This window comes from Notothenia coriiceps, unplaced genomic scaffold (genome assembly GCF_000735185.1).
Source record: "Notothenia coriiceps isolate Sejong01 unplaced genomic scaffold, NC01 NC01_scaffold00037246, whole genome shotgun sequence".
Lineage (NCBI taxonomy): Eukaryota > Metazoa > Chordata > Actinopteri > Perciformes > Nototheniidae > Notothenia > Notothenia coriiceps.
The window spans coordinates 20,767,685-20,788,455 of NW_011369947.1; the positions used below are offsets into that span (position 1 = coordinate 20,767,685).

Genomic DNA, 20,771 nt, shown 5'->3' on the forward strand with positions numbered 1-20,771 from the left:
CCATACCTATATAAAACATGTCTGGGAAGTTTTTTTTTCACAATACCAAAGAAATCATGCATTTTAGCAATAAATAACAAAGAAGACCTTTGACCGGCACTTTTCCAATTTTGTCTGGAAGATTTAAACTTTAACGGACATGTTGACCGGCGAAAAAAAAATCTAACTGAAACTCTCCCCTGATAGGTTGAGAGTTGCCCATATAGGCAGAGCACCCCTTTTCTGACGTCAGAAAAAGTAACGTTTGTATCAGCTCCATTGCAGCCCCGTTTTTAGAGATTTGGGTATGGAGGAAAAGAGAGAGGGTTGTGTTTTCTGACACTTGGTGAGTTCCCTGACACACTGGGGACACATATTCATGTATAAAAGACGTACAAAGGTGCATTTTGCATGATAGGTCCCCTTTAAACTGCCGTTGCAGGAAAGACGGCTGGCAAAAATCACCGACTGTGTGAACGTGAAAATGAATATTATATCACCTCCCATCTTCAGAGCAATCCGACTTATTATAACATTAGCGTTAAGAAAGCTCACTTAAATATCTGCCACAACATAAGAATCCTGATCAAAGTAACATTACGTACAGTCCGCGGCACTGTGAGTGCAGACCTCGATGTGTCCCATTATCATTCATATCACATCATATCACAATGTATCATATATTTCCTTATCTGAGTCAGCTGAGCCGTATCTTGCTGTGCAACACTTACAGTGTCACATACTGTATGCAGAAGTATTATTTTAAGCAACACATTAAGTTGACGAAACACTTGAGTCAAATGTAATCAAAGTCAGATCCACTCGTGTCTTAGACGGGGCAGTGATATCATAAACCTGTTAATGTACGCATTCAAACACTTTTTCTTTTACCAGCTGTATTCACCTTGCAGGTTATGTGGCTATGGCTATGGCTGTGGCTATGTGGCTTTTATCCTGTATTAAGTGTTTAAGTCATGGATGTTTAAAGTTTAACATCTTCATATTTGTTTAATATTATAGTTACTTTTCATTCAGGAAGTATGACGCGCTGTCAGTACGCTTGTCCATGTTTGTGATTGGTCGAATTCTCCAAATGCCACCCCTTTCATGTGAAGGCGCACCTAACTAGATAGGACACGGCTGGCTTGAGCGATCCACTTGATAACCCGCTTCGTAGGACTGCCTAGAAAGAGGGCGTATGTTTTGGAGTAGGCCAACCGGCTAACTCAAACATATCCAGGTTATGTTGAACCGGTTTCGTCGTACAGGCCTCTGATGAAAATGTTTACTCTGAAAACAAAACTGACAAATCCAATTGGAAAATATTGACATTTTTTTGAGATTGCAAAAACCACATTTTTCTTGTTCTTGTAGAAGCATTTAATTAATGTGTTGCTATCTGTAAATTAACCACCATTTGCTCAGAACCCACCCTAGCTTTAAGTCATAAACACCAGAAGAAGGACCAATTTAAATCAGACGTGCAAAAAGTGATCCCCAGAACTTTCTTTTGCTCACTTGCCTCTCTGGGCTTCCGTACATCTCAATATCTCTTTACATCATTGTTTTGTACATGTTCCATATTACATTGTCTTTACATTTATGTTTTCCACTTCTGATTTTTAGACATCCTCAAGCTGTTCAACCCCACCCTGCTGGGTGCCGCTCCGGGGAAGACGGTCCACGGCATGCAGGCTCATATCAGTGAGACGGGCTTCAACCTGGCTGTGACGGGACACAACACCTTGTAATGACTCATCATCCTCCTGTTTTCATTCTTATTCATTATTGATCATAATGCTTAGACACATAGTATGTTCTGTCTTCATATAGCAACCTTCCTAGTCAGACGAGACATTTGATCGACACCCTGAGAGGTTATGAGGTACAGTATTTGCCTGTTATCTTCTAAAATGTAACAACCAAGCAATGAAAGAGTTAATAAATCAGGTTATAAAAGCCCTGTGGCAAAATGCTGAACCTGTTTTGTATTCACCAAATGTTCTCTCTAACCCCTCCGTTATCTTTTTCTCCAGGGTCTGAACTTCGAGGAGGACTGGAAGCTGTTGACCATCCTCATGGGCATGAATGACATCTGTGATTACTGTAAAGATAAGGTCCGCCTTCTTTTTAATAAGTTTAGTTCAACAGATCAATGTCTTTTTAAAGAAGGAAAAATGTTCATAATGAATATCTGCGATGTTCTCTCTAGGCTCTATTTTCAGTGGATAACTTCATTCACTATATCACCATATCCTTGGAAATGCTCATGAATGAGGTAAAGTGAAAGAATACATTGTAACACATTAGTTGTGAATGAGAGTTCAGTCAGACTTCACTGCAGCGTGGTTTTCTCCTCCATGCTTCAGGTTCCTCGTATGATCGTCAATGTGGTTCAGATCCTGCCCATGCAGACCCTGAGGGAGGTGCAGAAGCCCACACCGGGGTGCCGGCTCCAAAGGTGAGCCACTCATTCGTAACAGGAATATTGTTCAAAACATGTTTGGTTTGTATTGTTACTTATTACTTGTCACCTATAGGAACACATATTATCTCTTGTCCTGATCCATCTATATAAAAGGCCTGTCTGAAAATGAGCTGATCAGATTTTGGCCACTTTGTGTGTCACTATGTTTCTTTTGGGTTGTGCAACCATTAGCCAATCACCACCCGCTGACCTTAGGCACGTTCACACCGGACTACTTTTCCCCGTACTTTGCCTGTTTAGTTCCGTTAGTGCCTGGAATTTTGCGTTCACACAAAAAAGAGTACTTAGTTCCGAGAACTTTTACCCCCAATTTTAGTGCCTGCTAGAGAGGTGGTACTATCCTAATAATACTATTTAGATTGGCTGGGCGAATTGCAAACCACGCCCCGTAAACTTGGAAAAGTTTTGTGAAGCCGCCATTGTATTTGTTGGCATTATTAGCATTAGCATTAGCCCCGCGCACCAACGGAGAGAGAATAACTTATGGCAACACAAAAAAAAAACATGGGATCGGTGGAGTGATGAGGAGGCATCGCGGTTCTGGCAATTTACTGAAGCCAGTCCCCTACTCCGGGGACTTCGGGTGGCAGTATACGCCGTGAAGTGGTTTGCGGCCTGCCAGTAAACCCAAAGCAGAAGACGACAAAGTGATGTCAGCGGCTCATTTGCGTAATCTTCCCTCAGGGAACTTATTCCGGTGTGAACGCGATCTGTACTTAGTTCCATGGGGGCACTAAGTACGGCAAAGTACTTAGTGCTAATGATTGGCTTAACATTTAGGATTAGCTTTGTATTGAATTACCAATTAGGTACTTACGTTTTGGGGTTAAAATAAATGTCTCCCCAAAGCCTCTTGGCAAACTCATTGTAGTTGATGTCACCTGCAAACACAAAGAGAGGAGTTAGTTGACCTCACTAACTTTATTAAGCATGAAGTGAGAAAAGATGTGCTAGTTTAAGAGATCATGTGGCAAAGAGTCTTACCATAGGTGTCAGAGTAGATCTTTGCAAAGGACCCCAGAGTGAAACAGACACTGTACATAGAGCTGGCGAAGCACACATTTCCCAGCAGAGGAGACACCACCAAGTTCTCATCTGTGGAGTATGTGCTGTAAAGGAAGAGAAAACAACCATGAAGTGTCTGATTTAGAACTGAAAGTGTTAGACAAAAAACTATTAAACAACTGAGATCATTGGCAATCACTTTGATAATAAAATAATCAGTGGTCATGTTAAAGCAGAATTGGTCAGCCTATTTAAAGAGAGGATGTTATACTTTTAGTCTTTATAGACTGAACTGTTTTAATATAAATTAAAATAACTGCTTCCCTCCAACGCAAACCATATGAAGCCTCTCATGCACACCTGACATTATGAGTTTCAAGCATTACCTGAGCAAACCATTGACCTCATCCACAATGTGGCGAAGTTTATAATAAGCATCTGTTGGAGGCAACTTCAGCTCTCCAATGAGGCGGTCCACCTTATTGATGCAGATGGTGATGGCCATACGCTCCTGAACTGCATGTTTGATCAGGCGCTCTGTGTTCAGCATCACCTGGGCAGAAATACACACAAGTTATATGGAGGGTTGAAGAAAAATGACAAATGTGCAGAGAAACACTTTGATAAAAATCTAAAAAGTGAAAATAAGTGACTCACTCCTTCTGCTGCGTCTATGAAGAGGACAACACCGTCTGAGAGGCGGATGCTAGACGTGACTTCATCAGAGAAGTTTACGTGACCTTTAGGAGAGACAGAAGGTGTAAGATCCCGTACACTGCTGTACCAAACATATATTCAGTAAACAAAGCAGTCTTCTGTGCCCAATACCTGGTGTATCCATGATGTTGAAAAGATAGGATTTGCCTCTGGAGTCTGGCAGCACCATTGTGACCGGGGTGCTCTTGATACCAACTCCTCTCTATGAAAAAAACATGAAGTCAAGACGTTTAGTGGCTCAAATTCGCTTGTTGTTTACAGTCCTCTGCTATCCTATATTGTGGTAAGCCAATGTACTTTAGGATATGATAATTATGCCACAATAAAAAGAAAAACTCACCTCCTGTTCTGTAAAGAGGATGTCTGTGTATCGAAGCTAAAAAGAACAAAAGTCATGTTAGTTTCTGCTTTCTTATGCAAAATGTAAGTGAAATATAACAATGATGTGATGTTATAAGATTAGTCCACACTCACATCCACATCATCTCTCTTCCTGATTTCTGGGTGGGTTTGTTCAATCAGGCAGTCCACAAAACAGGTCTGAAAATCATTTAAAAAAACAACATTACATTTCTATGAGTGACATATCAGTTTAAAGTGCAGCCATGATATTAGCATATGCTACCAAACACTCCTATCATCTAAAATGTGTCATTTAAAGAACACGTCCTCTTCAGCAAAATGCCTTAGAGCACTGAGCCCTGTTTAAAGGTTAGAAGGAGATACTGATCAAGAAGTAGTAAGAAGTCAAGACTCTAACCTTGCCGTGGTGAAGGTGACCACACAGGGTCACGTTACGAATGAGCTCAGGACCGTCCATCAGATCAGCAAGGAATCTGCCAAGAGAGAAGGGTTTCATTATCACAACTTGAAAGACACAATGAACAGATGTATATAGAAGATATGTACTGGGAAATACACAACATCAGGTATTTAAAAATATATATCAAATAAAAAGATAAAAGTAATCATCTCAAAGGTTGACTTACTCCATATCATAAACAGTGGCAGGTAACTCCTGCTCCGTCAGGGTGAACCGCTTGTTCTTCACAGGCTTGATGATGGGCTCTGGAGTGGAGAGAAATCAAAATTATTTGCGTGCTTACTTTGATATCATATGATTTACTGCCATCCACAACCATTATACATTTGTGAAAGCATGTTAATGAAATAACTCAAAACTATGCACATTATTGTAAATAAAGCCAAAACAAACATCACTGCCCTTTGTATCTAACCTGTGAGAGGCTGTGTGTCTTCCTCTTGGACAATGGTTTCCACTTCGGGCCCATAAACCTCCTCTGCCGTAGGATAGTACTTCTTGTCTTCATGCAGGACCACCTCCATACCCGGGACATCTTCATCAGCATCAGCGGGCTCATCATCATCATCTTCATCAGCCTGTACAAAGAAAGTTATTACCATGACATAGGAGGACAAACTGGATAAAGGTACCAGAGTACTAACTATTCATAAATGTTAACAGTGGCTTTAAAGTGTACCTCATCAACATCTCTGTCCTCTGCGTTCAGATCATCTTCATCATCGTCAGAGTCCAGCTCTGGACCGATGTAGTTTCCAAACTCATCATACAGATCAGCCTCCATCTTTAGAGAACTGAAAGAGGTGTCATGTCAGCATTTGTGTGATTTTTTTGTATTATTGTCAAGGTCAACAAATGAATGAAATGACAATAACATGTTTTTAAAGTTAAATGTGCAATGATGTTACTTTTTGAGCTGAATATTTTTTTATGTGGACTTTCTTCAAATGTTGGTGATGTTTTTTTAAATGTCAGCAATGGTTTTGTTCAGTGTTTGTGCTAAATGTCTTGTACTACAATACCACAATGTGTTCTCTTTGTCTTCTAACTTCTTAGGACCATATTGGAAATATGACATTTTAAAATAAGCAGGGAAATCATTTGAACATTTGTTTTTGCATCTGATAAAACATGAATACATGTTTAAAAAAAATCAACCCAATACGAAAAGACATTGCTACAACATTTCAGACGTAAAATAAATATACATTTACTTAATTCATTAAGGTCTTTCTACCTTTCTCCAAGTAGAAGGTAGTTGAGAACGGATACTAATGGATGCAACTGGGATTATTTACCATTAATTGTGTTTAGATCAACACATTCTATTGTATTATGAGATAGAAGTGTTTAATTAACTCTTTGATTGTTTTTTTTAGAACCAATGATAACAGCTAGTAACGTTAGGTAAGTTACCACGAACGCAAATGCTAACTTTGCACCTAGCACAGCATGCACTACCAACATTTAGGTATATTTTCAATCTTTTGGATGCTTTTCGTCGACAAAAACTCCTACAAAAATTAGCTGCAGGTAAGAAAAAATGTCGATCCCATAAACTGTTGTCTTCTCATGTATATGTTGTTATAAGCCAACAAAACTAGCCTGCTAGCCCGCTAACAAGTAAAGAAATGAATGACTTGGAGGCGACGTTTCAGTTACGTCGTTGTTTAGCTAACGTTAGCTTACAGGGTTAATTTAGAACTTGCGTGTAACAAAATCGACTTACCTATATTCTCTTATAATGCAGTCAGCAAATAATATTTTCAAAACGATTTAAAAGTTGGGTCTGTATTTCAGAAGATAAATAATTTCCTAAATAGCGCCATGCGTACGAGACACCACTTCCGGTTTTCTTCTTCTGTTGATCTGAGGGCGTCAGGTTGTGGGTGTTCAACGGATGACTCACTACCGCCGCCATTGGTGGAGATTTTAGACGCTGGAAAGTAACTGAATCGAGTCTTTAAAGCATAATTCCAACTTGATTTGCCTTACTAAGACTCCCATAGTACGATGCAATTGCTGGAACTCAAGATTCTTATCAAAATCGTAACACAGGTCAATTCAACACTTTTGTCAAATGTAAAAGTTTTATTTTGAATTCCTTCCCCGGAAGTGGTAGCATGCTATAATGTCTGCCTTGACCTATGGCCTTGACGTGTGTAGTAGTGTGTGTAGCATCTAGCGCCCTCCAGTGGTTACGGTGCACAACTACAGTTTAGTTTGTTAAACATTTTTGATAAGGGTCGGTCCCCTATTATAAAGATGTTGTATTTTGCTAAGGCCGGGTCCTCCCTTATATATAAAAAATAGTTGTTTGATAAGGGTCCCCCCTTATACAAATGATACTCTTTTGATAAGGCATTTGGGCATTTGGGTTTTCTTTCCCAATAACCAGAGATAACAGTGATTTTCTTCCAAACCAATTGCAATTATTTCACATTTCATCTCCTCAATGGTTGGATAATTTGTCATTTGGGAAATCCTGCAGTTATCCTCCAAATTAGAGGTTTCTCATAGATGTGTATTATTTTTGCATTAACTTACATTTCCATTTTAGCGTCACATTAGTATTTACTATTGTATTGATATTATTGATAACATTTTCCGACTTCCACCAAGAGTATTTCACTTTACATTTAACTGCGCATTAGGCATAGATGCCACGAATATACAGCTCTGGAAAAAATGTCTCTGTGTATGTTATTCATTTAACAGACACTGGAATGTGATGGCTGCCATACATGTAGAGATTGAGATTAAAGAAATATTTGGAGCGCTCTCTTAATTTTCCCGGAGCGGTAGCCTATATTGGAATCATTACACTGCGCATTAAATACATGCATCGACCCGGTTGATGAGGCAGAACACTTTGCATTATGTTGTTTTCCCCTCCGGCGAGCGCTTTCACAATAAAACGTTTAACATGACCGGAGGCTGTAGTTACACCTTGTGACCACAGGAGGGCAATGAATATGCAAAAATGATAAAATGGACTACAGTAAAGTGTTTTATCAGATGAAGTCCTATTAACCTGTATAAACGATTTAATGGGCTTTGAATGAGTCTTATACATTGCCTCTTACCTGCCAGATAACAGTTTAATTGAAATAATGTATAGAAAAATGTATGATTTATGAATATTGAAATACTTCGTAATATATACATATAATATTCTTTAAAAACAGGCATATATTATTTTAGAAGCAGAAACTTAATTAGAATTAACCCTCATAAAGCTATTTAACTCCAATAAGGGTTAAACGAATGAGGCAATAGAAGGCCTTTAGCCTTGATTTCATAAGTTTGCTATTATGGTCTTGTTTATAAGACTATACACATCTAGTAACTTGTGCATAATGTATAGTTGTTGTGTGCACGATTTGTATAGCAATAATGTACCTTGCCTAAAACTTCAGAGAGGAAAGCATCAAAAAAAGTACTGATGTTCAAATGTAAAATATGGCTTTTCTATGGTATATAGACTAGCTATATGAATTATTCCACATTGATGTCGATGAGGTTGATGATAAATTCAGACAGGGTTTCAGTTGATGGCTTTATTCCTGCTGGTGTAATTTCTTTCTCAGTAGGCCTGACCTACACAGTTAACACACAACAGACATAAACAAGTAAGACAAACAAACAACAACATACATTTCTACATTAGACAACTCTAAGAATCATGTTGACAGAAAATATTGTTTGGTCATCATGTAGATCTCATATAATGCCCATCAGATGGCACGTTACTCAAATGTTATATATTGAGACAATTTCATATTCAAAGAAATGCAGATTAGAAAATACAATAGATATAAAAAGCAACCCGTCACTTAAAATAACCATAAAATGTAATATTGCTTTTGAAAAGGTAGCACACTAGTTAAAAGCACCATGTCCCATTAAATTAAAGTAGCCTATTTCTAATGCAAATACCCCAACTTTTTTAAAGCAATAAGCTACCCTTATTTGATATTATTCTTTTTTAAATACAACAAAGCATTTGATTTTACATTGATTTTCTCTCTTTGGTTACAGTATCATGTCTCTAATCATTAACCTGCTGTTGATAACCCTGGCCTCTGTTCGGAGTGACCTCCTGACCAGGGACGTGCACAGACATTTTGGGGGGCGGGGGCTCAAGTGAGAAAAAGGGCCCTTCCCATAATCATTTATAAAAAAATGTTTCAAAACAAAAAGTTAAATATAGTTACAAATCTCTGACTCACTGACCAATTTTTTTTAATGCCCTCACACTCACGCAATTGTTTAATACTCAACAGAATTCTACAAAATAATCAGCTAACAGAGAGACAATGGTCTTCTTTAGTATTCACTGCGCACAAGAGCAGACAACAAACTAGTAAAATGAATAGTTATTAAATGAGCAGCCAACAATCAAAATTAGGAGGTTACTGTTTAAGGCAGGACATTACAGGCAAAAATATTGTTTTTTCATGTAGGCCTACTTGTTATTTTGGTCTATTTTGCTTCCATGTTTTCTTTCACTCTAATGGAAATAAAACACATATAAATGCTGTTCGTTTCACTACCATGTCTGAATTCATCTATAGATTTAAAGCTAATCTGCATTCAAACATTTCAGGGGAAAATACTGACTTGACTTAAGTAACTATCTGGGGAAGTTGTGAGGTGATGTGTTTTTTTGTTTTATCCTATTCACCTGCAATGCCTTGGTAACTGCTCGCACATTAGTGCATTTTAGTTAGGCCTAGTTAACGCCTAATTTGCATATCGGTTTGGCGATTGTGATGACGTTATTAGATACTGTAGTGATCACTAATTAACTAGGTTACATAATTCACACATGTAACTACGGGTTGGGGATATTCTTTCCACACGGACACTTATTGTGTGCCCCCCTTTCTTTTTCCTCTTTGCTTCCCGGTCTTCAAGGCGACCACATGTTCTTTTCTCCTGCTTAATAAAGCCAACTTTGCACCTTCGATGCACCGCCTCCGACTCCCTTCTCTCGGCACTACACATTTTACTGTATTCACCTTTTGTGTCTCCCCTTAAGTTCAGTACATTAGCCTGTATGCCCATGATGCAATGCCTTAGCTAAACCTTGAGCTAACTTATCCATTAGCAAGTAGCCTACCTTAGTTAACTATGTGTTTTTGTCTTTTAGCTAATTATTATTAGCTGTAAACTCGAGGCACTGGCAGCTTAATCATTTGTTCATCTACCTGTCTGTCTGAAGGGACTGTAAGGTGGGAGGTGCTGCTCCCTGTCTGTCTGAAGGGACTGTAAGGTGGGAGGTGCTGCTACCTGTCTGTCTGAAGGGACTGTAAGATGGGAGGTGCTGCTACCTTTCTGTCTGAAGGGACTGTAAGATGGGAGGTGCTGCTCCCTGTCTGTCTGAAGGGACTGTAAGGTGGGAGGTGCTGCTACCTGTCTGTCTGAAGGGACTGTAAGGTGGGAGGTGCTGCTACCTGTCTGTCTGAAGGGACTGTAAGGCGGGAGGTGCTGCTACCTGTCTGTCTGAAGGGACTGTAAGGCGGGAGGTGCTGCTACCTGTCTGTCTGAAGGGACTGTAAGGTGGGAGGTGCTGCTACCTGTCTGTCTGAGGGACCCAGGGAAGTCTGTCTGTCCTGTCGTCGTGGAGGGGGGGAAATGTCAGGGAAGTCTGGTCTGGTCCATCGTCGTGGAGGGGTGGAATGTCAGGGAAAGTCTGTCTGTCCATCGTCGGTTGGAGGGTGAAATGCTCAGCGGAAGTCTGTCTGTCCATCGTCGTGGAAGCGGGTGAAATGTCGAGGGACGAGTCTGTCTGTCCATCGGTCGGTGGAGGGTGGAATGTCGAAGGGAAGGTCTGTCTGTTCCATCGTGGAGAGACGAAATGTCAGGGAAGGCTGTCTGTCCATCGTCGTGGAGGGTGAAAAAATCTGTCAAAGGGGAAAGTCCTGTCTGTCATCGTGGAAAGGGTGGAAATGTCAGGGGAAGTCTGTCTGTCCATCGTTCGTGGAGGGTGAAATGTCAGGGAAGTCTGTCTGTCCATCGTGGAGGTGAAATGTCCAGGGAAGGTCGTGTCTGTCCATCGTCGTGGAGGGTGAACATGGGTCAGGGAAGTCTGTCTGTCCATCGGTGGAAAGGGTACAATGTCAAAGGGAACGTCTGTCTGTCCATCGTCGTCGGAGGGTGGAATGCCAGGGAAGTCTGTCTGTACCATCGTTCGTGGAGGGTGAATGTCAGGGAAGTCTGTCTGTCCGATCGTCGTGGAGGGCGTGAGGGGATGTCAGGGAAGTCCTGCTGTCCATCGTCGGTGGAAGGGTGAAATGTCAGGGAGTCTGTCTGTCCATCGGTCGTTGGAGGGTGAATGTCAGGGAAGTCCTGTCTGTCCGATCGGGTCGTCGAGGGTGGNCCTCTCGTCCAATGAAATGACTTGCTCGCTCTATGACGCGTTGAAACCCATGTGAGCAAATTACTCTGAATGCTGCGACGCAGCACCTGAGATTACTTAAAAAAAGTTGTTCACGTTCTCAATTGTTTATGTTGTACGTTATATTCGTTCGGTACACTTCGGTACACTTCGGTACACACGTGTACCGAACTGAAGGGCCCGGTACGTGTACCGTTACACCCCTAGTATATACGTGTGTGTGTTTGTCTAATTTTACCTTTGTGTGTATTGCGTTTTTTTCCCGGGGAAAACCCTCACGAGAAACACCGGCTGTTGTTATGCCTGCTGTGACGTTACATTACTCCGTTCTCCGCTTGTAATTATGCCGTTACAAGCTTCAAAGTTGTATTTATCATCTGAATTTGCCGAAAAAAGTTTAATATTCTGAAAGCCAAGACTTGGTTTAATTGAAATCAGATGAAAACAAACTGTAAGGGACCCTGCCGTGTTATTTATGATTACTCTACGCTTACATTCATAATGTCAGCCGGAGGGAGGGGGGGCAGCGCTGCGGAAGAGCAGATTGCCTGTCATCTTCCCTTTACAAGCTTAAAGAATGTATTTATCGTGTGAGTTTGGAAATAAAAGTTTCATATTCTGAAAGCCAAGACTTTGTTTGTTTAAAATCCAACAAAACACCCGAACCCCAAAAAAATAGTTTTTTACGCAAATCCACGTTTATTTTGAAATGAGCCGTTGCGACTTCCGACTGATTTCGATAGAGCGGGTCACATATATGTAAGAAGTACAATAGCAGATGTTTAATTTGTGGGTCATATTTCATTATACTGTTTGAATTTGCTGAGGGCCGCAGTGTACTTGGGGGTACAGTGTACTGTGACATACCTTTGTGGTGAGCGACGGGTAGCTCTTGTTGACCTTCCTCAGTCCGTCTAACATCTTGGGCAGCTCTGATGGGTTGACCGGCTCCACTGCGATCTTTATAACCGATGCCGTGTTGAACTTCAGGGATCTGAAAATCTGAGCCTGTCAACGAAAGTGGAGAAGTCAAATATGCTGTTCCTCAAAAGGATCTTTTTGGAATGTATTTCTTAAGTCTTACCTCTTCATTCCCTCTGGGCTCTGTGATGGTGGCGGTCTTGACGATTGGCTGGTCACAACCTTCGATGAGAACCCAGTTTCCGGCAGGCACTCGGTTCACTTCAATTTGGTATCTAATAATGTGGATAGCAGAGTCAGATTGAATTCAAACAAACATTGATTTATTACTCTACAGACATAAAAAAAAACACAGTCCGAGAGCGTACCTGGCAACTGAAATCCAGAGACGGCCCACAGTGCAGACCTGGGAATCCTCCTCGTCTTCCAGGGTGTAGTTCTCTCCTAAAACCTTGACGGGCTGCCCTGAATGAATGGTCCCACTCAGCACTCTGCCAAACGCGTGGAATTGGACCCCATCCTCTGTGCTGTACATCTTAGTGGTGTGGCACATCAAAGGACCCTGAGGGCGACAGGCAGGAGGTGAGCAGGAAAAAAAACGAGAGAGACACAAAAGGAAAGTCTTACCACAGGAATCTTAAGTTGCTTCCTAAAAATACAAAAGGAATTGGACGAAGGGAAGTAGGCCTTTTAATGAAGCTTGGAAACTGGTGATCGATCTCTGGCATTGTCCTTTATTTAGTTATTTAACAGCTTGGATATTTCAAGCCAAATAAAACAACCCATTGCCTAAATCTATTAGAGCAGCTGGAAAACAGATTGCTGCTATTTGCAGTTAAGTGGCGTGTCTGTTTCTCAAACGAAAGACTTGGGCTCTGCTTCCATTATACTCACATCAGGGTCGCACTCTGTCATGGCCTCCCCCAGGTCCGTTTCCATGCCTCCAGTGTACGTGTGCTCTATCTTGTTCTTGGCCCCCTCCTGTGGTGAGGGGATGTGCTGTACACACATGTCCACAAACCCTGCAAGGAACAGATTTGTGCTCCACTTTACATGGTGTTTACCAAAGGCATGACCATTCATCTTCAGATTTAAATAACATTGAGTTAAGCAGCAAGAGTAATACAGACAGTGCTTCTGAAAGTTGCTGCAGAATAGTTAGCTTTTGTGCAAAATATATTTCCTCATATCTCCAAATGCAATAACAAATGATACAAATACAAGACACTTAAAATATGGATAGAAACTAGGCCTTACCAGTGAACTCTCCAAAGAAGCGGTTACAGACCAGCCTCAGTAAGGGTCTGATGTTCAGCTTGAGCTCCTCTTTAGTCAGGTGGATCCCCAGCTCATCCAGAACTCTGGGGAGAGATGTGTCCACATCCCCGACCACCTACACACAAAGAGGATTTGGGTGAGGATTACACACTGAGCTAGAGCCTGATGGGGCTTGAATGTACTGAGTTTGCCATGTTGCAGGGTTACACAAAACGTATGATAGACGTGTCCAACCTGTGAGAGGATCTTGTAGAGAGGCTCAAGGACAAATTCCACAAAGCTGCGCTGAGAGTTACTGTTGGGAGCTTTCTTTGAAAACTTGCGACTGAACAACAAAGAGAGAAGATGTCAGGAACCATGATCATATGTGTTGAGAGACAAGAGGAGCGTTCACACCGGAGTACTTTTTCCCGTACAGTTCCGTTAGTACCCCTTATTTTGCGTTCACACCAAAAAGAGTACTTAGTGCCGGGAACTTTTACCCCCATTTGTAGTGCCTGCTAGAGAGGTGGTACTATCATGGGGAGAAAAAAGTACCAATTTCTATTGGCTGGGCGAATTGCAAACCACGCCCCGTAAAACTTGGAAAAGTTTTGTGAAGCCGCCATTGTATTTGTTGGCATTATTAGCATTAGCATTAGCCCCGCGCACCAACGGAGAGAGAATAACTTATGGCAACACAAAAAAAAAACATGGGATCGGTGGAGTGATGAGGAGGCATCGCGGTTCTGGCAATTTACTGAAGCCAGTCCCCTACTCCGGGGACTTCGGGTGGCAGTATACGCCGTGAAGTGGTTTGCGGCCTGCCAGTAAACCCAAAGCAGAAGACGACAAAGTGATGTCAGCGGCTCATTTGCGTAATCTTCCCTCAGGGAACTTATTCCGGTGTGAACGCGATCTCTACTTAGTTCCATGGGGGCACTAAGTACGGCAAAGTACTTGGTGTGAAAGCGGCCCTTATCACCTGAATCTTCTCTTGGATTTTAAAATTAAATTACATTACATTACATGTCACTTGTTAGACGCTTTTATCCAGAGCGAATGACATACTCAATACTGTGGGCAATCCCCACAGGAGCAATTTGGGGTGAAGCGTCTTGCCCAAGGACACAACGACATGCTGACTGCAGTGGGGTTTGAACCTGTGGCCCCCTGATCCGAACACCAACGCACATCCCACTGCACCACACGCCTCCCATATTATAAACCAATCATCTCTCAGAGGGGCGTGGCCAGCAGCAGCTCAATTGCATTTAAAATGACACAATCCGCACTTTTAAAACAGGGCTGAAACAGAGGGGTTTATGGGATGCTGTAATGCATGATCTGTTTGGTATTTCGAGCCAAAACTTCAGAGACATGTTCTGTGTATATCTGAGAGATATTCTTGACAAAAAGTATAATAGGGGACCTTTAAGTATGATGTTTGACCTTTACTCTGTTTTCCGATCCACCTGATGAAAAGGGAATATTTACGAGTGCTCTTTTTCAGCCTGAGTTCAGGTCCAACAAGGAGAATTCATTTAAAACATAACTAGATAAGCAGCCATCATGGTCCTATAAACAGCTTGTACTGTATATGAAGTTACTGTTGGCAGTGGATCCCTGCAGTAGACATACACTGAGAATGGACTTGTTCGGCCCATTTGAACTGAACCATGTAGCGCACTATTTATTTGTAATGTCATTGTTTAAAAATATATTTTCCTGTTTTGGTTACAGTAGCCTTGGATTTGCGACCAAAATTTTGAGCGATTGCTTCAAATTCACACAAACATCCGCCTTAATTTAAGAATAAGATGATTACATTTTGGTGTTAACAGGTCAACGTCAATGCAACCTTACAAAACAGGTTATTGGCCATACCTCTAGAATGTATGCGCTTATTAATACAATTTCACTCCGTTGTTTTGTATTTCTATTCCGCTGTAGGTCTTTCTGCTCGTGCCTAATAGAGCCAGCAGCCCGGTCTGAGGAGCTACGGGAGCTGGTAGAAGTCAATCTGGAGTTCCAGGTACAACATTTTAAATTATTATTAACCATCCTGCAAGATCAGGATTGATTTTGGGAAATTCCTATTTGAATAAAACACCGTAATGAACAAACTTTTGCATAGGGCCAGTTAATAACCCTCTGGAAGGAATTGCTGTTGTTATGTAAAATAGAGGATACATTGAGTTGTATTGTGCTTTATTCCACAGAAGAGGCTTGAGTTGCTGCTGTTCAGTGACCGGTTCTTCAAGGACGACTTCGCCGTGGTTCTTCAGCCCTTTCTGAAACACGCTGACCCCCCCCGCCTCCCGGTAATCCACCCTCACTCTGAATGAAATCTGAGGAGATGAATTAGTGTGAAATCGCACATTAATTATTGACTAATTAATGAAGTGTGACAGCTGCTTTGTAAACATGAGAAGATCCAACAGCGTTTGTTTTGTCTCTGCACAGAACGGGAAGATCGATATGACCTTCTTCACTCACGACTGCTTTCACTTCACCATTAAGGGACACGAAGAGCTGGCGAAGGGACTGTGGAACAACATGGTGAGCAATGAGTCACACTGCTTGTTTTTAACGAGACAGGAGGTCAAAGGTCAACCATCACCTCCATCACCTCCATTGCAATTCAGGAGGTGTAAAGAAATGACACAAAAGGATGGAACATAAGGAATATTCTAATAGAAACTCTAGATCACAGGCAAAGGGAAATGAAGGACATTTTAAATGATTATTTTTGCATCAAGGTTATTAAATATTTCAAGATTACATTTTTATTTTGTCCTCTTCTTTGTGTTCTGCTTTCCAGTTTCAGCCAGAGGGGGGAAAGATGATCGTGAGCAGCTTCTCCGACCCCATCAGTCTCATCTGTCCTCCCATGGTAAGGCAGTATAAAATCTGTGTTTTTTCCTAAAATATTCAGGATTTCTTTTATTTCATAATGTGTTTTATTGAGAAATAATTACCTAGATGTCTTCATGAAAGTAAAGAATGAAAATAATCTTGCAGAGGTCCGAAACCTTTTCAGGATCACTGAAAAAAAGGAAATGTTGACTTTAATTGAATGTATTATGTCAACAGATTTCACATAACTGCATTAGGTTAGTTGAAAGCATTAACGTTAAGTTTAAATTGAAAAATGCTTCCAAATAACCACCAAATACAGTAATGTGGAATCTGTTGACATAATACATTTAATTAAAGTCAACATTTCAGTTATTCAGGATAGTTACTGGTTAAGATTTCATATCCATTTTATTTTCTAGGAGTTTCTGCTGAAATATTTCTCTGTGATTACATAATGTTTGTTTATTTTCTGTCTTCTGTGTGTCCTCCAATGACTGACATATTTGTCAGAATATTTGAAATACACCAAGGAAATCAGTTCAGAGCAGTCCCTGAACGCAGCTGCCTCACAATGCAGCAAGTTGATTTATTTATTCGTGGCCAACTTTTGTGGAGATTTAGAATATGCACTAGAAATTAAAGCAACAATTATATAATAAAAAAGAAAAAAAAGATTTAAAAAAATGGTGGGGGACGGGTTAAAATGAAAATAATAATACAAAATAAATAATTAAATCCAAATGGGGCAAAAGGAAAAAGAACTAGTGGCCACAACCCTTGGTGTTGTAGATGTCCGTATAATACACTGGGGAATGTGTCATAAATACATTTACATAAATGGATTTGGATAAGATATTTTTCTCTTTAACACCATCATTCGCACTTCTGGTTGGATGTAAACTACATGTCGTTGTCTTGGTACTTGTACTCTGTGCAATGACAATAAAGTTGAATCTAATCTAATAAAGTTGAATATCATCTAATTCCTAGCAAGTGCACAATTCATACCATATCAAGATAAACGCACAGCCACTGAGATTTTGTGAACTCAAACGCAACGGCATCATTTTGAATTGTAATAGACTGTTAAGTAAGATCCATTTTTTAAGTTGTGACACATTTAGCAAGATGTTCAGGCAGAAAATATAGAGCCATAAACGCTAACAATCCCCTTATCTCCATGTCCCTTCTGCAGGAGCACCCGTACATGTTCACCCGGCCCCTGGCAGCCCGCTCCGGTCACCCCCCCCTGCAGTCTGCCACTCTCTCGCAGGCAGCCCTCCTCCTCCTCCTGCTGCTCCTCACAGCTCTGGCATGTCTCCCGGTTGTGTAGCTTTCACTTTTCTGGACTGTTTTCCAGCCTGCCCGTGCTGCGTTGGTTGCTGTTGGGGTTTCAGAGCGATACATATGCAAAGTAGAGTTGGTCAGCCAGACTTTGCAACTGAATACTGAATATTATTATATTTTATTGGCATGTTGAGACTGTTGTAGGTGAGAAGCTTTCTTTGGATGGATCTGTTGCTGGAAGAAAAACATATTTGATATTCTATATGATTTATCAGTCCAAACACACTAACTGAGGGGATGGGGTGGTCCTCAGTTTTCCCCTCATTGGAATAATAAACTCTAGGTGTATTTTTAAGCAACGGTCTGGCTAGTACAGTAGTTGCTTTGAATACACTGTATCACCTAATATAAGTTGCAGATTTTGTAAAGAAGCATGTAGATGAATATTTTGTGAAGTTTGTACATTCATTAATAAAACTAATCAGATTTTGACCAAAATGTTTTTGAAAGTGTTTTTTTGTGTAGGAATCGTGAATTATTTTAGAATGACATTTCTCAGATACATTGTTCTTATATTAACAGAGCTTGTTCTGTTTACTCTTGTTGAATTGCAAATAAAAAGGTTGGAATTTCAGACAAAATGACAAAATGCATCCATCTCTTGTGAATATGATATATGAAAAAGCTTATTAATTAAAATATATTGTTTATATTGTCTTCCTGACAAGTCATCATTGTATCTAAAGTAGTTCAAATGTCTTCTACATATTAGGTAATATATCCTTAAATGCAATTAAAGGGGAATTGTTCTGTATAGTGAAAAGATTAACTTATGATACTTAAGCTACAGTACATTTGGGCTTGTGATATCTTTGTATTAAAGATAAATTCTGGATTTTGTCTTGTTTATATTAATTATTTTACCGAAGCTAAGTACTTCGTCTTCCATTGCTTAAACAGTTCATGTTGTGTTTGAGACACATCTTCCCTTCAGATCTCCAGGCTGCTGCTGGCCCACTTTCACTGCTCTGTCCTGCATTATAATGTGCTGAGCACTCCAAGAGGCCAGGTAATCCACCCCACTGAACAGAAACACTGAATCTCCTACAGACTACCTTATGGTGAGTCATCTGCACACAACCACAACCATTCAGAGTATCTGTGTACCATCACCTTCTACAGATTAGATCTCTATTCATCGTGTTTCTGGTAGAGAGCATGCGGTTTACTATGTGTTGACTCTGTTTGAAGAGTATGACTACGCGGGCAGGTGGAAGCTATATTAAGCTCAGCTCAGGTTTGCTCAGAAATGATAATTAAGCTCTTGAATGGAAATGAAAAGCAGGCTGCGTGTGGACTCAGCATGGTTGGGTTGAGATGTAAAGAACAGAATGGGATGTTTTTCTAAGATAAACATGTCTCTCAGAAAGCAGGGAAAACCTTTTGGACGTTCACTTTGAATAGGAGACATGTGTTTTAATTTATTGAGTGAGCCCTTTTACAATATGTTGTTTTTTCTAATTTCTAACTTTGGATCCATTTCAGTCCATTCACGTAGCTGGTGGATTTGATTATGACTGCATTCAAAGAAAAACCCTCTCCATGTTTAAACAAAGCCGTCGCTGGTTTATGCGAGACAAATATAGAACTGACGCAAATTGTCCTTTTATTGTCTCTTTGAAGGGTAATGAGATCTCTGGGATCTCAATGGATGCCGCAGGAGGAAATTTGAAACAACAAACAGTCCTACGCTCACCCTGGAAACCTCTTTGTCTGTCAGGTTTTTAATGAATGTGTCAGTAACAAAAGAAAAAATGACCTCATAGATCTAAGTACACCTGGGACTTGCTGCTTATGAGGTAAAAAGAGAGCAAACCGTTTTAGGATGCTCAACAGGTTGGTAGTAATCTGTTTGTGAAGACAGACCTTTAAATGAGAAACATCAACCTTAATTATGCACTATTACATTTGATTAATTCAAACAGGCCATTTAATAATACTTCAACGGGCCCTGTTGTGCTATTTGGAGTTTCAATCAAAGCAGACTGGGCTCTGGTTTCAGACAGAGGGTGAAAAGAGGTGCAGCAGCTTTTTGAACATTAAAGCATGTTAACATTTCAAAGTAGAGGCACAAAATACAATTATGAAGCTGAACATTAACATAATATGTCCTCTTTAACACTATAACCAGACATGCTTAAGGAATACACAATCAAATCAATGATAACCATTACGTTATCAATCATATATAATGACTTCATACAATAATCTTTGAATTGACGAAATGGAGGCGTGACAAAACAGTATGGCAAAATAGAACTCTCTAGCAATAGTTCTCAAATCTAATCGTAATTCCCATTTGTACATATAAATAGTATAACGCTCGATGAACACATTCTGAGACATGCTTTCAAACTTCTAGAGGATTTGAAACATTGTGGAAGTTATACGATACGATACACTTTATTGTCCCCGTAAGGACATTTGTTCTGGACTCCGTCCTGCGGTTCCGCATACATGTACATATACAAACATTTACCTAAGTTGATAGGTACATGAGTTATTTACATGGCCTAAGAAAGTGAACTTGTGAACATGAGCAACTGTCTCAAATCCAGAGCTGCTTCATAGACAATGAATATGGGACTGGTTGTGTTGTTTTTCATAAAATAACCTAAATTAGGTTTTTTTCTTTAAACGTGTTCTCGGTTGTGAAACAGAAAATGTACCGGATTTGATATTTAATGTTTTTAGTGTTCATGTTTGCTATTCATTTTGGACATTGTAAGGCCATAGGACTAATGTAAGAATAAGAAAATGTGTTTATAGTTTCCCTTTAACTAATCCCATGAAGTCATGATGATTTGATCATTTCTTCATGGTGCGCACAATTTATTTCACTTCATCTAATCCATTAAGTACTATTAATAAATTACAACACGTAGTTATAGCAACATATATCCTGCATCTAGTCTATTATGTCACACAGTTTAAATCCTGTTCCCATTTGTCTCTGATAAGAAGGGTAA

General features: G+C 40.2%; 2 protein-coding genes across 2 annotated transcripts; one reads left to right on the top strand and one right to left on the bottom strand.

The window, feature by feature from the left end:
* The first annotated feature begins 901 nt into the window (after positions 1-901).
* Positions 902-18,391, top strand: LOC104966503 (phospholipase B1, membrane-associated-like). The gene is made up of 11 exons (XM_010795690.1): positions 902-935; positions 1,606-1,726; positions 1,813-1,864; positions 2,016-2,096; positions 2,192-2,257; positions 2,349-2,440; positions 15,547-15,628; positions 15,816-15,917; positions 16,060-16,155; positions 16,418-16,489; positions 17,651-18,391. Exons 1-11 carry the CDS (start codon positions 902-904, stop codon positions 17,786-17,788), a joined length of 936 nt encoding a protein of 311 aa, XP_010793992.1. The 3' UTR covers positions 17,789-18,391.
* LOC104966066 (116 kDa U5 small nuclear ribonucleoprotein component-like) lies at positions 3,281-6,861 on the bottom strand. The gene is made up of 12 exons (XM_010795194.1): positions 6,742-6,861; positions 5,692-5,806; positions 5,428-5,590; positions 5,179-5,257; positions 4,950-5,025; positions 4,664-4,729; positions 4,530-4,565; positions 4,301-4,391; positions 4,130-4,212; positions 3,859-4,025; positions 3,452-3,576; positions 3,281-3,348 (listed from the first exon to the last, which is right to left on the bottom strand). The coding sequence occupies exons 2-12, from the start codon at positions 5,794-5,796 to the stop codon at positions 3,281-3,283; spliced, it is 1,059 nt and encodes a 352-aa protein (XP_010793496.1). The 5' UTR covers positions 5,797-5,806; positions 6,742-6,861.
* Positions 18,392-20,771: the final 2,380 nt, after the last annotated feature.

Coding starts and splice junctions, on each gene's coding strand:
- LOC104966066 (XM_010795194.1), bottom strand. CDS start 5,796: ATGGAGGCTGATCTGTATGATGAGTTTGGAAACTACATCGGTCCAGAG. Junction 4,730..4,949: donor GTCACCTTCACCACGGCAAG/GTTAGAGTCTTG, acceptor AATGATTTTCAG/ACCTGTTTTGTGGACTGCCT. Junction 4,213..4,300: donor CAACATCATGGATACACCAG/GTATTGGGCACA, acceptor TCTCTCCTAAAG/GTCACGTAAACTTCTCTGAT.
- LOC104966503 (XM_010795690.1), top strand. CDS start 902: ATGGCTATGGCTGTGGCTATGTGGCTTTTATCCT. Junction 936..1,605: donor GGCTATGTGGCTTTTATCCT/GTATTAAGTGTT, acceptor TCTGATTTTTAG/ACATCCTCAAGCTGTTCAAC. Junction 1,865..2,015: donor ACACCCTGAGAGGTTATGAG/GTACAGTATTTG, acceptor CTTTTTCTCCAG/GGTCTGAACTTCGAGGAGGA.